At 33.4% G+C, this 22317-nt stretch overlaps 1 protein-coding gene across 13 annotated transcripts in view; it reads right to left on the bottom strand.

The window, feature by feature from the left end:
• PPFIA2 (protein tyrosine phosphatase, receptor type, f polypeptide (PTPRF), interacting protein (liprin), alpha 2) overlaps positions 1 to 22317 on the bottom strand; it is a 339529-nt gene that overhangs the window by 2932 nt on the left and 314280 nt on the right. For 6 of the 13 annotated variants that reach the window (XM_004675845.1, XM_012720376.1, XM_012720381.1 and 3 more), the window contains 8 exons: positions 17769 to 17831; positions 16594 to 16623; positions 14848 to 15041; positions 12067 to 12164; positions 6289 to 6464; positions 5371 to 5439; positions 1688 to 1847; positions 428 to 519 (listed from right to left, as the gene is read on the bottom strand). In XM_004675845.1, the coding sequence (XP_004675902.1) occupies positions 461 to 519; positions 1688 to 1847; positions 5371 to 5439; positions 6289 to 6464; positions 12067 to 12164; positions 14848 to 15041; positions 16594 to 16623; positions 17769 to 17831 (849 nt within the window). In that variant the 3' untranslated portion in view covers positions 428 to 460. The remainder of the gene's footprint in view (positions 1 to 427; positions 520 to 1687; positions 1848 to 5370; positions 5440 to 6288; positions 6465 to 12066; positions 12165 to 14847; positions 15042 to 16593; positions 16624 to 17768; positions 17832 to 22317) is intronic. The other 7 variants (XM_012720377.1, XM_012720378.1, XM_012720382.1 and 4 more) reach the window with 2 other exon arrangements.

The following is a 22317-nucleotide window of genomic DNA, read 5'->3' as shown; positions in this document are numbered from 1 at the left end:
AATACTTCCTGTCTGCCACTATTTGACTCCATGTACCTACTAAAATCAGTCTACTTTTGCTTCCTCTACAAAAAATACTTAAAAGTGTACTATTCCTTAAAATCCAACTCTCATTAACATAAGAATATGTGCATCAATATAACTTGCTGCTCGAAGGTAAGAGACAGTGTGCTAGCAACCAACTAATGTGTACGAAGATAATGACAGGCCTCCACTGGTTAGACCTTACACCACAGTAGACAGGCAGTGACAGGACTTCCTAGAGTTAACAGTAGATGCAGACTCCTTTTCCACCCACTAGCAGCTCAAAGGGATTATCTCACTCTTCTACTGCTAGGTCATATGAAGGCAGGGTGGAGATTTACTCATCTATGAAGGTTCCATTTTTTTGGAGGCTTGTTTTTGTCAGCCAAGAAAAACTACTCACAGCAAGTCAGTGCTGACTCCTTTGAGTGGCTTGTCAGCATGAGTATGTGCGAACAGTGGAGTTGTCTAACCTCTGCAGTCTTGATGAGGCAACTGCAAATGAGAAAAGGGCTTTAGAGCGACTCGGATGATGGAGTACAGAATTTCAGATGAGAAAGATTTCTTGCCTGAAGGGATCCTGATGTATTAGTAGACCTTCTTTCTCTCAGCTAGAAGCCACTCACATTCTTTTTCTCTAGACCAAGTTACTAATGAATATGTAGTCCAGTGTGACCAGGTGAGCTTTTGAATTATGTCCTCCTCCTTAGAGGAAATCAGTAGTAAGAGCAGCTTCTTAGGGTTGTGCTGTTTTTGAAGGAAAGCTTGCTCTTAAAGAATTCAGTATGGTTGGTGAGTATATTCCCCTCCAAGGATTATAGAAGTTCTACACTAATTTTAATCGTGTTAAATTCCTCATGAATTTTGATAGAATGTTCCATAGCATCAACAAGTTAGAAGACAGAAAAGTCAACGGTCATGGTTTACATTGGAAGTAATTTTGAGAGCCATGATAACTATATTCTCGAATAGATAAAACAATGGAACCATTTGCTGAATAAAATAATGGGACCATTTGCTTTTCAATGCCTACCAACTAGAAATAACATTGGAACTAACTACGTGAGAGTTGTCTTAGCAGGATGGCTGACCTCATTTGTGCAGTGTATGACACAGACTAATGTCCACAGAAGGAAATGTTAATTGGGAAATCACTGTTGGTTTTGTGTTTAATTCTCTTCTCATGGTTGTGCTTGTTTATTTAAGGCCTTCTGCCCTGGCCAGAGGTGAAACGATCTGATGAGTCTGAGTTTCTAAGATGAACAGAAAACCTGCAATATTCAAACATGTAGGGAGGCAGTGGTGGTAATTTTCATTTGCTCTGGAAATCTCACCCAAATTCAACCTCTAACTAAAGAACTTTTCTTTGGAAATAGAAGAGTAAAGAAACACAAATCATGCGTGTTTATTATTCTTCCTAGATGTGGACATTAGCCAAAACTGTCCTTTTTCAGATAAATTATTTTAATATTAATAAAAGTGCTATGAATTCATGCATTAGCAATCTACAAGAGTCTGGTTTTTGATGAAAGCAAAGGAAACTTCAAGCAGAGCAAACCAACAGAAGAATAAATTCCAAAAAGTTATGCAAGGTCAGAGCATGATACTAGCTTTAGCTAAACAAGCCTTTTATTTCATAAGCAATAAAGCAAATCTACTGTACCATCTGGTGTCATTTTCCTTGACTGTCCAGATGTGGTGGTTAATCTGAACCCAGCTGGTAATGTTTCGGAAGACCCAGGCATCATGCTGATTCCGTGTACTTCACGAGGAGGAAACTGCCTTCTCCAGGTTGATCCACGCCTGAAATTCTTATCATCATTCTGCCAGAATAAAGTTATAATGTCATGTAGTAAAAGCAAGTGAGTAAGAGGTGCTTATACAAAAAGTGTTACTGCTGCGTGCTTAGAAGCGTGTAATGCTGATTATTTAAATTGTGAGGGATATGTATAAAATATGCTTTATATTAGAAGTTCTATTGCTTACAGGAGATAATGAAACATCAAGAAATGTTTCTATAAAAATTTTCAAATAAAATCAAACCTAAGCATTGACACCTATAAAAGTAAATACCTTTAAAAACATAAGATAAAGCCTCAAAGTTTCCTCCAATAAAGAGATTGGATATTCTTTTTTTTTTTTCTTGAAGATTTGTTTGATTATATATATTAGAACTTGGGTACAGGCCAGAGGTACAGTGGTTGAGAAGATTCACCAGAGAGTGGAGAGCAGAACAAGTGGATTGATGGAAATAAACTGCTAGGGGGAGCAGCGGGCTGGACAGGAGGGACCTGCTGTGCCATGTGAGCCACCTTCCTGTCAGGGGATTGAACTTGTACTGCAATGGTTGCGGATAGCTTTATAGTGCTGTGTTATATCCCCTTGTGTCACCAGGGAGGGCCCCAGAACTATTGAATATTCTTGGTTACTGAATTGATAGTATGAGATGATGCCCTTAGTTAAAGAAATTGTTGAATAAACTGTGGTTGAATAATTATTTCACTAAATTTTCCTTTATAAATACAAGGAATTATGGCTTGGGAAATCTATGAATCACAGAGTCTGGCTCTGTGGGGGACTATCACTTATAGTCTCTGTGAGAAAAACTAAAATGCAATGTTATATTTCAGCTGATACAGAATTAGCTTGTGATTTGTTGACTAAACCATGGACACAGTTTGGACACAGTTTTTTAAAATAATACAGGTGTTCTTTAGGTGCCACTCAAAGCATAATATAGCAAACTATTGTATGATTGTAATTCTGGTTGTTGATTTGTTATACCTTAATGATATAATCTCTTCTCACTTTGTACATACCCAAAGAGCCTGCACAAATACAATTTCCTATGGAAAGTATTAATCATTCCACAGACTTTACCTTCTCATACCACTATATTTCTTGTCTAAGGAAAGCCTATTGTACATTACAGAATAGCATAGGTGACTTCATCTTGGCATAGAGAATAACTGATCACATTTCAGCTAAAATTATGATTATAACTAACAATACAAGGTATTCCTCACTAGAGAATGTTAATTTAATTAACTGACATTCAAAGTGAATTTGAGGAAAACAAAATCATTTACATAATCACATAAATCTGTTGGTCTGCTAGAGTTTTTATCACCAATAACTACATTTTCTTTAGATCTGGTAAATGCTTTACAGTTTAAGAGATGTCTTCTACTCCTCTTTCCAACTGCTGGGTATTACATTGGTCCAGATACCCAACTGTTTAGAAATGTAGAAAAGAAACAGAATGTCCTAGATGAGGTCTATGAATTCTTGACTTTTGGAGAAGCTGCATGAACAAAAATAGTCCCCAACTTTACAAGCCACTACATTGCTATAATGTATAGGCTGAGGACTCAAAAATAGGCCAATATGTTGAGTTTAAGTCATGATTCCTTACTTTGCGTTTATAACATAATGTCACTTGAAACAATTAATAGAAACTACAAACAAACAATATCAGTGGAAAGTTTCCATGAGATCAGATAAAAAGATAGTCTCTGAATTGAAATCAAAGTCCTTAGAAGCACATCGGCCTTTATCAAATTATTTCAGCGGAATCTGAATAAATCAAGTACACTAGGTTTGGGTGATTTTTAAGCTACTCAAGAAATAAAAACAAAAACAACTAAGGAAGGCAAAACTAAGAAACAAAACAAGAAAATTAGGGCAAAAGAGACCAGATAAAGGATAAGATGGACTAAATGATAAAATCATGTGCTTTGCCTTTAGTAATAATTTTGAAACACAGGCAAATAGTCACATCCCATTGACAGCTTTCTGTTTGCTACTTTCAGGAAGCAACACTTAACCCATGCAGCTAGTGTCTTTAGCTGGACCGTTCGTTCCTTCAGTTTAAGATGTATGAATATGATAAGCATTTAATAATTTTATTGAAATTCCCTTTGCAAGTTTTAGGCAAGGTAAATAATTATATGTAAAAGTGTATATGAGTTTATGCAAACTATCTTATTGATTTAACAAGTATGAATAAGAATTAAGAAGACAATCAAATTAAAAGCCAATTAAGTATGGACTGCTTTTATAAAATATTAATCTCTCTGTGATTGGACAGGACTATGAATTTATGGGAAGTTAGCTGAGGTCAAGACTGCAGAGTTTTATCCTGCCGACCTGTGACTATGCAGGTATCTCTTTTTCTTTCTCCTTTTCCTAATAAATCTGTTCTTTAAAAATTAAAAAAAAATTGTAAATTTATCTCAAAAGGTAATAAAATATACTCTTCTTATTAGAATATGGAAATATTGCATCATTTTAAGATTTGCTGGGTTTAAACTAATTTGTCTTTATAGCCAATGAACACCTGCATTTTGCAACACAGAATTATGCATCTTAGCATTTTCCACATCATGCTCAAATTTCCTTCTACTTTTTCCAGAAAGACCCTGTAATAAACTCAGAAAGTCTATTAAAATCTGTACTTTCTGGGCCCTCCTTGGTGGTGCAGCGGGTTAAAGCACAGCACTAAGAAGCTTAAGCCACTTCCGCATGAGTTCGATTCTCGCCTGCCTGGAGGAGATCCACATGGCGTGGCAGACCTCTCCTGACCCGCCCGCTGCTCCCCTCAGCAGTGTACTTCGTCGATCTGCCTGTTCTGCTCCCCACTCTCTCTCTGGTGAATCATCTCACCCTCTGCATCTCTGGCCTGTACCCCAGTTCTGTATGAATAAAAAAAAAAATCTGTACTTTCTATCAGTGCACAGGGATTGCAAATATCTCTTCATCTCAAAGGCTGTGTACATGCTTTGTTAATTTTCTGAATCATGAAAAATGAACATATTATGTATTAGAATTCTTACTCAATATGTATTTCAATTCTTATGTCTGTTCAGATGTTATTATTCATCTGTTTTAAATGAACACTTAATACTGATATTTAAAATGAGAACCACTTTTTTAAAAGCAAGTTTTCTCCTAGTTTTAGTGCCCTAAAACTTTCTGTTAATATATGTTGATATATAAGATATAAGCACATTCCTTATTAAAAAGCTTAATTTATCATGATGAGTGTTATTGATGCTTATAATTTTTCAAAACTTTGCTGCTCAACATAATTATGTAGTCAAAACTTCTATAAAAAAGGCTGTTTTTTATTAGTTCTTGGTGCTTCTAATTGCTGATATGATATTTATGAATTCACAATTTTTTTTTTCAAAATCAAATAGGCAATAAAATTAATATTTAAGAATAATGTTGGGGAAAACTCTAGATCTTATTCACAGGACAATTATCTAATTAATTTGAGTACTAGTACTTAACAGCCATTTTACTTATATTCTCTAAGAGTCCCTTTAAATGATAAGAACTTACTTCATCCAGTCGCCTTTCAGTTCCCAGAGCCAGGAGGTTATTGTATTCTCTTTCAAGAATCTGCCTTGCCTGTTGACACGAAATTAAAGTTACCATTCCAAAGCACATTATAGTTAAAGAAAAAAAAAAACACAGAGTTTACATATATATAAAAGTATTCAAGCCCTAGTTAATTTATGGGATTACTTTAAGCTTTAAGTCTTTCATGTTTATAAGCCATTTTAGCTATAAATACAGAAATATATGGTAGGACAATTTTCTTTGTTTGTGAACACTAGGTAGAAACCCTTAAGTACTGAGGTTGAGGACTTTGGATCTTACTTTGTGACCATATTCTAATTGAATATTTTACATAAACTTTGAAATATGTAAATCGTGTGAAGCTAATGGCCAATTATTTTATCAAGTCTACCCATGTAGTTCTCAGACCTGGACATGATTACCATTTGGAGAAATTTTGTATCCTAACTCTTGATATCTGATTTCTTAGACTTCTGAAATAGTCTGCAGGTTTTATTTTGCATTTTGAAATGACCCAGTTGATTCCAATCATTATCTAGGTTTGGGGATCATCATATACCCCATGCTAATTGTCTATACAAGTCGGACAGGGGAAGAGAAATGAGTGCCTTGCAGAGAGGCAGAGTCTGAAAGCCATCTGTCAGGGGTAGTGTTTGGCAGAATCTGGCATTCAGATAGGAGGTTCAACCACAAAATCTCTAAATCCCTTCGGCTACATTTTTATTTTGTTTTGACTAGAAATCCAGTAGCATGAAAATAAAACCCCAGTGACATTTCAAAAGTTGAGCCATCTGTCATAAGGAATCATGTATACACAACAAGGTTTTTGTTCCTGGAAGTTTAGCTTGTCATTCCATAAACCAGGATGCATGGCAACTCCATCACAAAGGGGCTTGCCTGGGTGTTCTGTGTTGGAATCTGCAATAATAAAGCTAAGCTGCTGTAGTCAAAGTTCTCATCCAGGGCTATAAGGGAGCCATGCACACCACTCTCAAGAATATTATTCGCATATTCTCGAAGTCCAATTGCTTGTATCCAACGAATAACTCGATCATTGCTCCACACCAACACATCTAGGAAAAGAGGTGCATTATTTTAGGCTGCAACATTTTGCATAATTAAACAAAAGTACTAGTTGATATGAGCCCTGGGTGTCTGGCCAGGTCAGCATTTATACACCTTGACCCCCTTGTGTTGCAAGTATTTGTTGTTCTAATAACTTGTATTTTCTATTTTTAGTCTAGGGGGAAAAAGTCATTATTTTCAAGTATTTGTTAGCACTGAAATGACCGCACTTCTATCTCATGGGACACAATGCCTATCCTGTTTCTTGTTTTCATTAAACAGCTCTCACTTCTGTCTGAAGTTTGGTGTTTCTACCACCAGAGGGGGACATTCCTTACTTGTCTTGATATATCGGTCTTTCAGTAAAAATAACAAATAAGAACATAGCATGGTTTTTATCAGAAGTGTTTACTAACCACTGCTTAAATACTTAAGAGCATCTAGAAGAGACTTTTTTTTTTTTCACCTGAAACAATAGTAAGAGAACAGAACTGAAAGATCAGGAACTCCCTAGCATAGCAACTAAACCATGCTATGGTTTAGTTTGTCAATTCATTACTTTTCAATCACAAACTAATGGAAAATGTGGGCTCTCTGTCAAAAGTCACAAGTTGTTTTTCCTTTTAGGTTGAAAGTACTATTTTATTGAGGTAAAGAAAAAAAAGCAAAATTTGAACTTTATTTTGTAAACTTTATAGAAAAATTCTATATGTGCCTTTTTACTCCCAAAACATATCTAAGCATACTTTAATCAACCTTTCCCCATTTCTTTCTATTAGAGTTCTATAGAATACTATTTAGAAAAAAGCAGTAAAATCATCAGAAGGACTAGAATAGGAAGAGATCTATGGAATTTAATGAAAAGCTTATTTACTAATTCCATAGAAAGGAAAATGAACTCAGAGTGGACTACTACCATGAATGTTAGTTTTCTAGTTATCTTTTCTCCTTTCTGTGTGAAACATTTTAAGAAAAAAATATAAAGAGTATTTTGGTTAATATTCATTGACTTCAGCTGTTTATTTTTCTCCATTCCATTATCTGCAAACATCAGAATATTATTTAGAGAGGGGAGGAAAGAAAGGAGACTTCACCTATTGCTTTAACTTTTTAAAATTATTACTAATTTGTACTATTTACGTATAATTAAGTAAGATTTTTTTTTTTCTGGATCATAGCTTTAAGGCAGTAAAGTGATAACATACCCCACTGGGGAGAATTGTCAGTAGACAACCAGTAAACAACACTCTGACTAATCTCACTACACATTAGTTTTGCCTTAATTTTTAGCTTTTTTTTTTTAAAAGGATTTATTTATGCATACAGAACTGGGGGTACAGACCAGAGGTGCAGGGAAGGTAAGAGGATTCACCAGAGACAGAGTGGGGAGCAGAAGAGGCATACTGATGAAGTGCACTGCTCAGGGGAGCACCTGGTGAGACAAAAGTGGTCTGCTGCACCATATGGGTCACATCCAGGCCCAGGGATTGAATTCTTATGGCTTGCAGTGCTTCACTTTAACCCATTATGCCACCAAGGAGGGCCTATAATTTTTAGCTTTTTAGTAAATGAAAGGATATATACTTTTGTGTCTATTTCTTTGACTCCAGAATGGAGTTTATGCATATCCTGCAAAGAGCAGTAGCTTATTTTCACTGCTATATAATATTCCAGTGAATGAATGTACAGTTTACTCACTCTACCGTTAATAAACATTTGACTAGGTTCTACTATGGACCATGGGTGTGGACTATGTTCACTTTCTCTTGAGAGAATTTACTTTTATTTTCTAAGGCAGTAGCATAAGGGCATATTAACTCGATCCAAATGAGGGTTACACTAAATGCAGGCCGAATTTCACTTTCAAAATAAAAACTGGTATACGTAACTGTGTCCTTAATTCTAGAGTATATCCCTCAGAGATTCCCAAAGAGAGCTTACTTTGGTGATTCTTATTTCAGAATTTTTATTCTGTCATCATAAGTTTGCCAAGGGCTCTGTTCAGGTTCCTTACTCTTTGGCTTCTGATTTCTGACCAGTTTTTAGCATTTTATTCCATGCTTCTTGGGAGTCCGCAAGTGCCTCAAGAGGAAAGTTGCATAAACTGTCAGCTTAGTTATCTCTTTTATCTCAAGGATCTTGTTACTCAAGGCATAGCAGCTTTGACTCCTCTATATTATAGTTTTTCTTCTCTATTCTGTGAATTAGAGAAAAGTAGTAGCTGGAGATAGGCTTACCTCAGAACAAGCATCTTTTATCCAGGATTTCAGCCTCTCATGTCTAGGTATTTCAGCTGCATTCTACTGTCTTCAAATATCAACTTATTAATTCAACTAGCTTTTCTAGTTGATCTTGGTTGTAGATTGATCTGATTCAATATACACCACTATAGTCAGGAGTGGATGTTACTTAGATTAGTTTGTGTTCGTTTGTCTCTGGATTCACAATGCTAATAAAAAGTTTGTGTATGAATATGGAAGCCTCTCTGCCTTATATCACTATACTTAACTGCTGTTTTGTCTTTAAAATTTCATTTCAAAATCCAGTCTCTTTGCATTTTGTCACTAAGGAACACTGCCTTTTCCCCAGTGTTATTACTATTTTCTGCTTCAAAGTAGAATGGATTTCCAAAGGAAGTAGAAAATTTAAGTCTCCTTCAGAGTTTTGGTTCTTCCTTTTCCTATGTCTTCAACAAGCAAAGGACTTCCTTGATGATTTTTATTATATATGAAAATTTCATATTATATTTAAATTAGAAATATCCTGGATCAATCCTTAGGTGTATATTTTCCTCTGAGTTTTCATTTGTTTTTTACATTTTAGATATCAGGCCTCAAAGAACATTGACTCATATTACATTTTGGTTATGTCAATCACTTACTATTGATAATATTTGATTTTTTTTACTATTGGTTACACCACACTTCAAAAGTTCGGTAGGTATAGATGGCTGACAGGAACAGTTTAACAAACTTAAATTTCACTAAATGCTACCTTTTAAGACACTGAGAAGCAGTACCCTCAAAAACAGTAGTTTTAAATCCTTAAACTTGGACAGCAACATGGTGGCTTTCAGAAGGGAAAGAGAGGGAGGGAATAAATTAATGGTAAATGATAGCTAAATATTTGAAGGTGGGCGTGAAATACATACCCAAGGAAGTGAGAAACAGTACATGTGAAACCCATGTAGTGTTGTAAACTACTGTGACTGAAAAAAGAAAAAAAAACTGACTTTTTTTTTCACTAACTGGATTTGTAAACAGGAAGCTGGGTTTATGTTTTGATAGTCAAAAACATAGTACATAGTCACCATATTTCTGCAGATATATAGCCATCAAATTTTCCATTGTCACACCTGTAGACAAGAGTTCAAATGTACACAATTGTAAATATAAATATAGGGTGAAGGTAAATAAGGCACCAATAAAAATTTTCTTTCTTCAGAATGGCAGCATACCTTTTTCCAATTTTGTAAGTCAGATCCTATTCTAAAATCTATTTCCAAGCATAATGTATGCCTTGACTTTAGGGCTTGGTAGAGGTCCTCTTGACCTAAACAATAAGTGACTAGTGCTCAGTGTTGATTGTTTCCTAGCAACACATTAAATAATAGTACAGTCATGATAGTCACACGGTTCCTTCATTTTAGAAAGCTATTTATTAAAGTCAAGGTTAATTAACACTCCAGATAATAACAGAAACCCTTAGTCACAGTCAAGTTATTCCCATAAATGTCATCAGATTGGTGAGAGGAAGCAACAGGTCATCTCTCACACCTTTCATTGATATGAATTTGTCATATATAATCAAAGTGAATAATGGTAGCCTCCCTTCCCCCCACTAAAAACCACACTTTAATCTGCAACTACCAAATATTATCATTATTTGGAGTTGGCCAGATGTGAAATTCCTCACCTTTACATTCCATCTCTGTATATGAAACATTCTATGTGATGAGACCAGACAAAATAAAATCTGATTGGAGAAAAATACTTCAAAAAGAAAACTAGAAAGTGGTATTTCATGGGGAAAATCTACATAGGTAAGTTTTTAGGTCAAGCAAGGACTTCTTTAGCAATTACTTTCCAAATTTTAATTCAACCAAACAACAACATATTTTTTCTGAAAAGAATATGAAATTCTCCAGGGCTCCAAGGTGAAGTGAAATCAAACCACCAGATTTTGATAATGGAAAAACCTTCCTGATTCTAAATAAGTCAAATGAAGTGTTACATAAAATCCAGACTGTGTCTATTTACTCTCCAGTGAACCATATACAGCAAAATAATTTTAACCAATCACCTTCATATGCATTCAAATTTACTATACTAGAACTAATGAAATGTTTAAGAACTGTGAAAGATAAATGTAATTTCTGATTGTTTAATATAAATGCAGAGTAGAGAAGTTAAACACAGAGATTTTAAATAATAAGCTAGAGCTAAACATATTATACATTACTTGTATAAAGGAACCTCCAAAAGAAGTGAAGATGAAAACAGAAGCTTATGCATAACTTTGAGTAATTAAAATATAAAAAAGAAAACTATTAAATTTGATGACATACACCACCAATGAACTTTTGGATAATAGAAAATAGAAATACAACTGATAGCTTATTTTGTATATACACAAAACATTCCTTATTTAAAAAATTTTGCCTGGGATAATTGCATTTTTTCTTTGAAAAATATAATTTGTTAGCATAGTGTGGCAACATATACCCTAAGAGTGTGAACTTATGCTTCTAAATAATATACAGTGTTATAAAGTAATATTACCTCAATAAAAATACAAATTAATATATGAACATAAATTAGCTAATAATTTTTACATTAAAAAGGGCTTATAGATACATTATACCCATTAATTTTTCTTTTATGATAAAAAATTTTCCTTTCACAGCAGTAACAAAAATAAAGCGTGTAACAATTTTTTTGAATATTTCTTTCCTTCTTATGTTAAGGTAAACCTCAACATTTAGATACAATATTTTTCTAATAAATCAGTACCAGTACATCTTTTCTTGTCATTCAAGTCAACCACATTGGTATACCTAGTAGTTGCAGCAATTAGCAATGCTTCTAAAACCATTCTAACTAAAATTAATATTATATTAGTCTCACTTAAAGGGGAATAACCCCTATATACTGTCTACATAAAATCACTATGAAATTTCTATAACTAAATTACAAAAATAAAAATTCTGCACACAAATAAAATTCAAATGATATAAACCAAAGATAAATTGCTAAAAATAAATTATATGCCATGTTTTCTGAGTCATAATGAGAATGTTCTATTAAAAGTTTGACAGAAATATCTATATGGAGGCATCTTTATGAAAAGCTGAATGTATAATTAAGAAGATCCAAGGAATAAATACCAATTCAAGCAGTCGAGAATATGCCCTGAGAAAATCACCAAATAGTGTAATGATACACTTCTGTGTTTTAATCAGAGTGTTAATGAAAACGAAATACTGACAGCACTATCGTGGTTGAATACTTTGTTATTCAATGACCTTTGTAATACTTTAGTTTCATAAAAGTGAAAGCTAAGACCCCCCAGAGAAAGGCATTTCTTATGAGAGAAAGAGACATTAATTACCTTTTATTTCATGTTGACTTGCTTCTCGTCTTCTTTCTAATTCTTTTCTGTCATAATTTAACCTTTTTAAGCACATAATTCCATACTGTAAACTTGTTCTGTCATTATATTTTTAAAAGAAAAACACAATGAATTTACTTAGCAGATGAATGTTTTTGATAAAGTATAGTCAATACTATGTATAATGTCTTTGGGTAAAAGGTTAATACATTATATTTAAAATTTAATCTTTAAACACTGATAAGAAATAAAATCATACTTATTCTAAGCACATACTGCTCTAGAGAATAAAAGAAAACTATTTTGAATATGAGAAAGCATAGTGATGAGAAGAATCATGAATCATGTGTACCCATATGACTCTTCTAGTCAGCTATTTCTACATTATCTTCAGACTAAGGTATATTTGACTCAGTTGAAAAGATTTTAGAGTTGCAATTAAGAATTTAGAGAGGAATGTATAGGAAATTGCTATCTTTCCCCTAAATTTATAAGAAAAATAACATAGCAACTTGAATTAGTCAAGTAATAAAATAATTAAATACTATAATGAATAAACCAGTGCCTCTAAAATAAGGAAGTATATGAAAGGAACAAGTCAGCTGACTGTGTGGAAGGGCATTGTGGGAGAGCAGAAAAAGGATCCTTACAGGATAATTTAGCAAAAAGGATATTAAAGAAAATGGAGTAAGTATCAGAAACATAAAATTGAAGATGAACTGTTACAAGTGTGGTGATAGTGAAATGCAAATCTAGAGCTGAACATTTATGTTAGGAAATAAAGAGAAATATGATTACATATGAAGACTTGAATTTTACTAAGGAAAGCCTTTCCTTTGGTCTAGGTGGGAATACATGAAAGTGTATTCATCACTAGGACAGTTTTCACAGAAGAAAGAAATTAAAGTTGAAGTTTTTGCCTAAGGAAGCATAATTTGGTACCCATATAAGACATGAGTAAATAGGTAATCTTAGGGGGCAAGACAATTAATTAAGGTATCAATACTGCCAAAATAGGGATCACAGTAAGGGCAACTAAAATGAGCATGAAAAGAAAACCCAGATATCAGAGGTGCCCCAAAATGAGAACACTTGGTGATGCTATACAGTGGGAGACTATTGTAAGAAAAAAGAATATCTAGGTGTCATAAGTAAAGAACAACAATAATCAGTGTCTTAAGCATTTATAAATATAGACACTGGACACAGAGGTGTTAGATGCTTTTCTAAATTATGCAATTTTTTCAAGATTTATTTATTCATAGAGAACTGGGGTACAAGCCAGAGGTGCAGGGGCGATGAGAGGATTCACCAGAGACAGAGTGAACAGAGATAGCAGAACAGGCCAACTGACAAAGTACACTGCTGAGGGAAGCAGTGAGTGGGTCAGGAGAGGTCTGCTGCGCCTTGTGGTTCACCTTTGGGATGGGGACTGAACTCATGCTGAGGTGGCTTTAGCTTCTTAGTGCTGTGCTTTAACCTGCTGCACCACCAGGGAGATCCCTAAACTATGCATTTTTAAGGAAAAAAAAATGTTGCACTCAATGACTCAGAGTCTGAGGAAATTGGAAAACAATCCACATTTAAGAGGGTGCTTGTATGGCTTGAATTTTGTTCCCCAAGATTCATATGTTGAGGCATAACTCCACATATTTCAGCATGTGACTGTATTTGGAGAGAGTGGCTGCAAGGAGGGAATCACATTAAAATAAGGCAGTAGGTCTATTTTAAATCAGCCTGACTGGCATCCCTGGAAGAGGAAATTTGCACACACAGAGAAGTCACGGACATGCACACAGAGGAGAAAGAGTACCCGAATCCATGGTGAGGGTACCAACCCAAGCCAAGGAGAAAAACCAATCCTGCTAACATCTTGATCTTGCATTTTTAAATTCAGTAGCTATGGGAAAATAAATTTCTGTTTATAAGACATCCAGTTTATAATACTTTATGACAGCCCCAGGAAGCTAATTCAATGGGATATCAGTTATTCTGATAAATAACCAAGGCATCTTGGGGTGAAACCAATGGTTCATTTCTGCCAAGTTTTATAGAGAAAAACAGACTGTGCTATGAAGAGAATATATGTATGACAACATGTGTGAGATGGAAACTGGGCTGAAAAGACAATGGAATGTAATATGCAGACAGGTATTAGCTGCGTAAGTCAGAAGCAGACATACACTAGAGACAAGCTTACATACATCCCAGAACAAGTAAGAGCCCTGCCATTTGAACAATTTTTATTTTTTAAAAAGGAAAACTTGTTTATTGTATTTGTCATTTCTACTAAAATAATAGCGATTAAAAGTCAACCTAGTGAATGGGAGTCAGGAATTATGTCATCAAATATTCTAGTATTTCAAAGTCTAATGTAACCACGTGGTGTTTGAGGGCCTAAATGTTCAGCAATAGGAAACTCACTATTTCACAATGTATATGCCTCAGAGAATGACATAAAGTTGTGTTTTTTCCATTGGGTAGAAATCATTCACCCTAGAATCTATACCTCTCTGAATGAGAAAAATGCACACTTAACAAGGCAAATGTTTATTCATTATGATAACAATATTAAAACATAAGAAAACATCTATAAATTCTCTTATCCAAGATAGATATCATTAATTTCACTTTTCCACTGCTTTTGCTGTCTTATCGATAGTAATTAAATGTGCAGATGTTTTAAATAGGACATTTGCTCTATTTCCTGAACATCTATTTTTGTTTTAGTAATACATACATTATTTTTTGTTTCACTTTAATTATTTGGAAAGAACCTACCGATGGAAGCTATCCACCATTTTTAAATGCACACGGAGATCTTTTTTTGTTAGATGATCTAACATTCTTGCATCTACCAAGCACTCCATAAAATAACTTCTGTATTGAGGTAACCCCAGGCTAGGAAGCCATTCATTTCCAATCCACTCATGGTTCATATCTCCATATGCCAGGGTCTGTAGAAAAACCGGACACTAGAATTGTTTTATAGCAGTCAAGTTTCTTAACCAATAAAATGAGATTGTAATTGGAGGATATTAGAAATGCCCATGATATAACTGATATTTAATCACAATGATGAAAGGAAACAGAAAAATATTTAGTCTTTGAGGACTTGTAAATCAAAGTGATGGAATAAAATGATAGAATTCTGGATACAGGTTCAAGATATTTACCAATAAAAATTATTATATTCACCGTATAGTCTCAAAAACCAAAATTTACATCAAGTGACTTTTACACCAATAGGTATTTTTATGAAAAAAGTAGAATTAATGGCATAAAATAATTGCTGCAAATAAAGGGTATTCATATCAGTAGATTGATTTAATTTAAATTAAACTCCACTTTTTCCTACTTTAATGCTACAGTTACTATTGATATGGTGTAATGGCAAATCCTGACTTACAAATAAAGATCTCAGGAAACAAATAGAGAAGGGAGAACTTAAATGGATATTATTGTGACCTAGTAATGTATACGGTCAGCATTCCATAAGATCAGTGGGGAGAATAATTCTTTTTCAGAAATCCATCAACATAAACTCTACTTAAAGAAGTAGGGCATGATTAAAAAAATAACTAGTACAAATAAACAAACACTTTAATATAACTATATGAACTAATTCTACCAAACAAATATTCTTCACAGCCAAAATGAAAACCAAAATTATCATCACCTCTAAAACAATATTACAAAGATTTTAGTGTCTTTCTATTAAGTCCCTTTTCAAATAACAAATTCAAAATTCTAACTAAACTAGATTTCTAGTGAAGATCTAGGTGTTCCCCTTCTTTCTTTGTTCTTCAAATGTTAAAATTCTTACCAAAATGATGCAAACCTAATCTGCAACTGCTTAACTATTTAAACATTCTACGTATTATATTTCACATTTATATTATATTATAGCTTGTATGCTATTACATTTATTTTATAATATTTGTTTTATTACAACATTAAGATTTTCCTTAGAATCAAAGGTTTGAATCACATTGAATACTACTCATGTTCTTTTGGTCAAAAAAAAGCAAAAATGCTGAAAAACACACAGCTTCCTCACAAACTTGTTTGTTCAAAATAGAGGAACTTGTCTCATATTGTATGCAATAACTGGGACTGACTCCTGCTTGTAGTCACAGTGCTGGCATGTCCCCCCAAATTCCAAACCTCTGATAGTAGGCATCAGATTCCAAACTGTTTATATGTTCACTCCCCCTCACAGCCAACATGAATAATTCCTGATTAAAAATAGCCAGAGGTAATTTCAGAGAAATTTAAGTTGTAGTTCTTTTGAAGAAGAAAGGAAATGACTCTTTCAAAAGAGACCAAATATAAAGTGATAATCATCTCATTTGCAAAATATGGTGATTTAAAATACACATGCAGCATTAAACATAATATATTTATGTATATATCTTAGCCTAATCTTAAACTAAGTGAAAATTTCTATTATGACATATAACAACCTCTTATTCCATATCCTCATAACCTACTAAATGCAAGTCTTAAAGTGTATGGATTTCCTACCTGGGCCCAGCTTCCTTCCTCAGATTCTTTCTGTGTTAGCATCAGGGAATGATTAATAAAGCAGATAAATACAAATTAATCTCAGCTGAAGACAGTAAATTTTTTCTAACAGAAGCAAAATTGTTATTAAAATGTTAATTATGATACTGGTAGATTAAGACATGGATTCTTACTTAGATGGACAATAAGTCAGCAGTTCTAGGGTAACTACACTGTTTCTAATTCATCTATTAGACACATACATGACATAGGGGATTTTCATTGTACAATTGTTCTTGTCATTACAGAGACCCCTTTTAATTCTTAAGTGGGTAATTTCCCTAATGCTGGAGCTTAATAAGAAATTCTGAATATATATATATATATATATATATATATACAAATAAACATGTTCACAAATGTACGCACACACACACATGCAATATTGAAATCTTACATAAAATAAACTGATGGAATATATAAAGGAACTATATCCTTCTAATAAAGCTCTCTGGCAATCAAATATATTTCAACAGAGAACAAAAACCAAAACTAACAAGACTAAAACCAACCACAATAAAACTAAGCTAGAAATGCCACTATACTCAACATTGACATTTTTACTCTCATCATATACTTCTAAGTAGTTAATACTTCTAACAGGAATAAAACAAAGGTCATTTAATTAAAAAGATGTTACTTAGAATAAATGCACAACATGCCTAACATTGTTACTTTTACTGTAACTCTAAAGTACATTGTATTTTAAAAAAACTGACAATTAACAATTAGATACAGTTTTTTTTTTTTTTAAGCACAGGGCTTTTAAAACCAAATCAAGAAAGCGTATTTCTTCTTGATAATTCTGCGCCTGAAGTGATAATGTACAACAAACTAAAGGAGTATACCAAAAATGTGTGGTTGTTCTAAATTTTTCTATTCTAAGTTAAATTGGAATTAGTAATATGCATTGTGACCATGCCTATTACAAGTAACATTTCCATTGCTGCAAAATGAGTAAGTTTGATCAAATTCTTGATTATGTGCATCTGATAAACACTTACTCTATTAACCACATGTTGACAATCTGGCACTTCATATCACTATGTGCACAGACACCACTGTTCTGATTGAGTATAAAGCAAATAGCAGTCAAATAACTTTACTTCATGTTCAACAAGGCCATAGAGACTAACCGTTTTTGCTGGAGCTGCGAGATTTTCCATTTCTTCATGGGTCACCCAAACGTTGCCTGAAGGCTAGTGAGGAGGCCCAGAGGGAAAGCAGAGGATCCATAGGAGGGAAGCAGTGGTAAAGAAGAAAGGCAGCACCACCATAAGTTAACAGCAACACAACAGCTCTGGGCTCCATACAGCGCATCCCAGAGAGACCGCGTGGCTGGTTGGCCAATGTTCCCTTTTTTACCACTTAAAAAGATTACATGGAATGAGGCATGGTGGGATAGACTGCAAATGTTACTTCTGTGATTACAAATCACTAAAAAAATCAGTTTGTGTTTCAAACATACGTAGCTATTAGAAGCATTTTTTAATTATTATGCATACCAGAGTAAATTTAATCTGAAAAGAATACGGTTTTTTCTTTGGCAAACAAAGGCACATGTATACTGTGTATTACCAACATTTCATTCACATAATTCTGACCTTGCAGTGTCCACAGAAAGAGGAAAACTGGCTAACAACATAGGACTGAAAACACTGTCGTACTATGTCTGGAAATGTCAGATTTTCCCAAATGGTGTCTTCCTTTCATAATTGAGTAAGCATGTTTTTTCCTGTATTCTTATAGATGAGAATGAAACAAAATGCTATTTTTGATTTTGTGTAATTATATTTTTCTAGTCTCACTAAATACAGAGATCAAAAATTTCAGAGATCAGAGTTCCTAATTTTTCAGCAATACCCCTTACTGTTATATAAAGAAGGGTATGGCATAAACATAAATTTTCCTTGTAGCTTGCACTATTATTCTAGGAAGTCTCATTTGATATCTAAATTTAAAAAAAGCCCCATGATATTTTTCTATTTCATTTTATTATTGTGTAATTTCTAAACCAAAATCTACTTAGTAACATACAAATTAGACCTATTGTTGATGGAGAAGGCTTCTGGGAACCATTTCCCACCAAATTCTGCCATTTCACAGGGAAATTTTTTGAACAAATCTCATATATAAGAAAATTAACACACATTCAGTTGAACAATGTAAGAAAATTGAATAGTATCATATCTACAAGTAAATCGAATGGACACAAAAATCTCAAAGGATAGGTATCATATATATGTACAGATGTCTTATTCTTTCTAGAGTACATATGAATATATATTCCCATAACAGATGTCTTATTCTTTCTAGAGTATATATGAATATATTTTCCTATAAATAAAAATCTCTATACTTGTAAAAATATATTTAGAATATAGGACTAATTCATTTCATTAAAAACCCTCCTCTCCACTAGTTTTGGGGAATAATGCTTACTATAAATCATAAATAGGAACATATGAGTCATACAGCATTTGGAAGATAATTCTTTTATTTACTTATTTATTTGGAGTTATATACTATGCTAAAAATAATTTTACACTTAGTTGCCACTTTCTCTTTACACCTAGTGATCAAAAGCTTAGAATGAACGGTTGTACTTCAGTGATGGTTACTTAAGAGGAAATTCGTTAAGGCCACTCTTGTTTTATAATGCAACCTCTCATTGATTGTAAATGGAAATACTATTTTCCTTCTTCTGGGCAAATGTGACCATTACATATGTATGTAATTTCTTTCATAGAATCTAAAATCTATATTTTCCAGTATATCACCATATTCTGGGATAGGCAAGATATTAAACACTATGTTTCTGCTCTGCATCTTTATAATCAAGACAGGTACATACTCAGGACAATTTTCTGGAGTATAGTTTGCAAACTTTTCAAAGTTGTCTGTTAGTAGTTCACCTGCTACTAACCTGCACTTTTACTTATGAGGAACACTACTTCCTCTAGAATTTTGAGAAGTAACCCATAAAATCTTAAGACAAAACTCAACCCTTTAGATATTAGTCAAGGCTTTAATAAATTTATTTTTTAAAGTAAACCTTTATGTAGTAAGTTAACTATTCAGATTTCTTTCTTTCTACTGCCACTTTAAAGGATCAAACTTTTAATCCTTTGTGAAAGGTGATTTAGAACATACAAGCTTCAAGGATGAGTTTATCTTAGAGAATAGCTTGAGTGAGAGGCTTTGAATAACTAAAAGAGATAAGGCCCTTGATTCTTTGTATCAAAAGATAAAAAGAGTACAAAAGGTATCATGGGAAGACAACCCTAAAAGACATGCATCAATTTGCTTGCAATCCTCTTAGAACCTCTGAAAATCATCTACTTGCTACTCTTGGCTCTCCATGATGTAATCTCCAATTTCCAAACTGGACACAGAAAACCAGTGGCTACAACCGTCTGAGTCTAACAGAACATTTATAAAATTTCAACTATCTGGAAATTTAACAAATTGTTATCAAGAGGCTTGAGTTCTAGCAGAGTTCCTCAGTTACTATTCCTAAGATATTTCATAAATCTCTCAATTTTAGATTCTACCTTTGATAAGTGAATGAAAGCTACATTCTTCACACTGGAACAATGACTGAGAAGTTTAAATTATAATATGTTACATATGCTGAGAGAGGGACAGGGAGGCTGGTAAGTACTTTAGTGAATTTAAGGAAGCACTCACTTTCAGGGTCACACGAGTGCAAGTAGGTCACTCGACAGTGAGCATCACCTTAAATGTAATGCTTAAGGTAGCCTTACCTTAGTCTACAAGGAAAGGGTATTGTTAAAGATTATTGTCAAACAAGAACCAGGGATGTAGGTTATTCCTACAAGTTCATTAGAAATTTTGTCAAACTATTTCAGCCCAAATAAGTTTTGTGCTTAAATAAATGCTGTCTTTCTGCCCACTGTGACCATGGACACCTATCTTTTTATTACATTTCTGATCAATATTGCTGAATTATAGGTACTCAACCCTATTTATTTCCACAGTGCTATTTTTTTAAATTAGGCAACAGAAAAATAAATAAAATGTATTTCATGAACCAATTAATTGAATTATTTGGAAAGATCAGATACAGAGAAAACTTAAAAAACAAAAAACAAAAAACAAAACTATCACCGAGTTACAACTTTGTTCAAGACAAGAAAAGAAATTGAAATGTCCAGGTACTGAGTTGAGGCATGGAGACTATGGAAAGCCTTATAATATTCTTTCTTGAACTACTGTGGGATAAATAAAAAGGATATTATCATCAAAAGGTTTTTATCTGTACAGAGTGTAACTCAGGAAGGGAACATACTCAGATTCAGGGACTTAGCAAAAGAATTTCAGAGGAAGGACATTTAAGGAGTCAAGAGACAAAGGATGAGTGGGGAGGGATAATGATCCTTGAGTGGAAAGAATGTTGGAGTCAAGGGAAAGAGTAACTCCAAAAGTTCATAGTCAACCAAGAGCATAAAAGCTTGGGAAATGAAGTTTCTGTGTGATGCTAAACTAAGGAAATGAAACCCTGGCGTGAGCTGAGACTAGATGAGGAAGCACCTCATAAGCCCTCTTCACATTAGACTTTTTTTTTTAAACAACAGTATACACTCACATTTAATAGTTTGCTAGTTAAGCTTATTCAATTGTCTTAGATATTTCTAGAAAAAATAACCGTACTGTATGTTTCATTAAGACATGTACTAAGAGGGTAAACAGAGATAACAAGAAGTATTCTATTTTTCATCCTATAGTTAAGACAGTTTTGCAAGTTTAATAAGTTTTAATATCTTTGTTTATATTTGCTCTTGGGGGTGAGGGTTGATATAAACTGATCACAATACTTCTCTCTGAGTTGGAAATTATTTAGAAAATTCATTATCAGATTTTAATTCAGTTCATAATTACCTAAATAGGCTGCACAGTTTTATTTTAAACATATTCTGAAATTTTTAAACTATAGCAGAAATTTATATAAATTAAAAAAGAATGTGATACATAAGATTTTGTTAAGTTGTGTGTTTTCCCTGCATGTTTTTTAAGGTAGAAAGTTAAACTGGATTATACAAAAAATAAAAATAAGATCTCTTAAAGTTTGACCTTGTATTTCTAGCATTAGAATCTAGTTTATAGGAAAGAATTATAAAGCAGATACAACAAAAATGAAGTAAAATATCTGAAGCCACTTCAGACCAGTTTACTTTTGTACCTGAAAAGTACAATTACGTAACAGTACTTATTTTTCCCCCACTACTCAAATTTATCTCACTCTTCCAAAATGTTACCTTCTATAAAAACATGGATCAGAGAGATCCAGTTAGCATTGGGAATTATACCCTTTACAATGAAAGCTATAACTTAGCTCTGAAATAAAGAGAAAATCAAATAGTGTTTTGGCATTTTTTTTCCTTAGTGTTTGAATTTGTCATTTGACATTGCTTTTTTTTTCTTTCTTGTCCTTTCTAAATTAAGATACAGACAAAATTATGATAGCATTGAAGATTTTTCATTGAGAAACAGATTTTGAAGGAAGACATTCCACTTGGTATTTATAAAATATCAAGTGTTGGCGGACTTTGATAATTACGAAAACTGCTAACCAAGTAAAGAAGGAAGCATTGCATCTTCAGAAAGCAGTGATGCTTAGGCTTACCTCCTGAGATAAAAAAAATGAAAGGAACATCCTGAAAA

Source organism: Condylura cristata, unplaced genomic scaffold (assembly GCF_000260355.1).
Source record: "Condylura cristata isolate star-nosed mole 26May11 unplaced genomic scaffold, ConCri1.0 scaffold00004, whole genome shotgun sequence".
NCBI lineage: Eukaryota > Metazoa > Chordata > Mammalia > Eulipotyphla > Talpidae > Condylura > Condylura cristata.
Note: the sequence above shows the minus strand (reverse complement) of the source record. Positions and strands in the feature narration are given on the sequence as shown.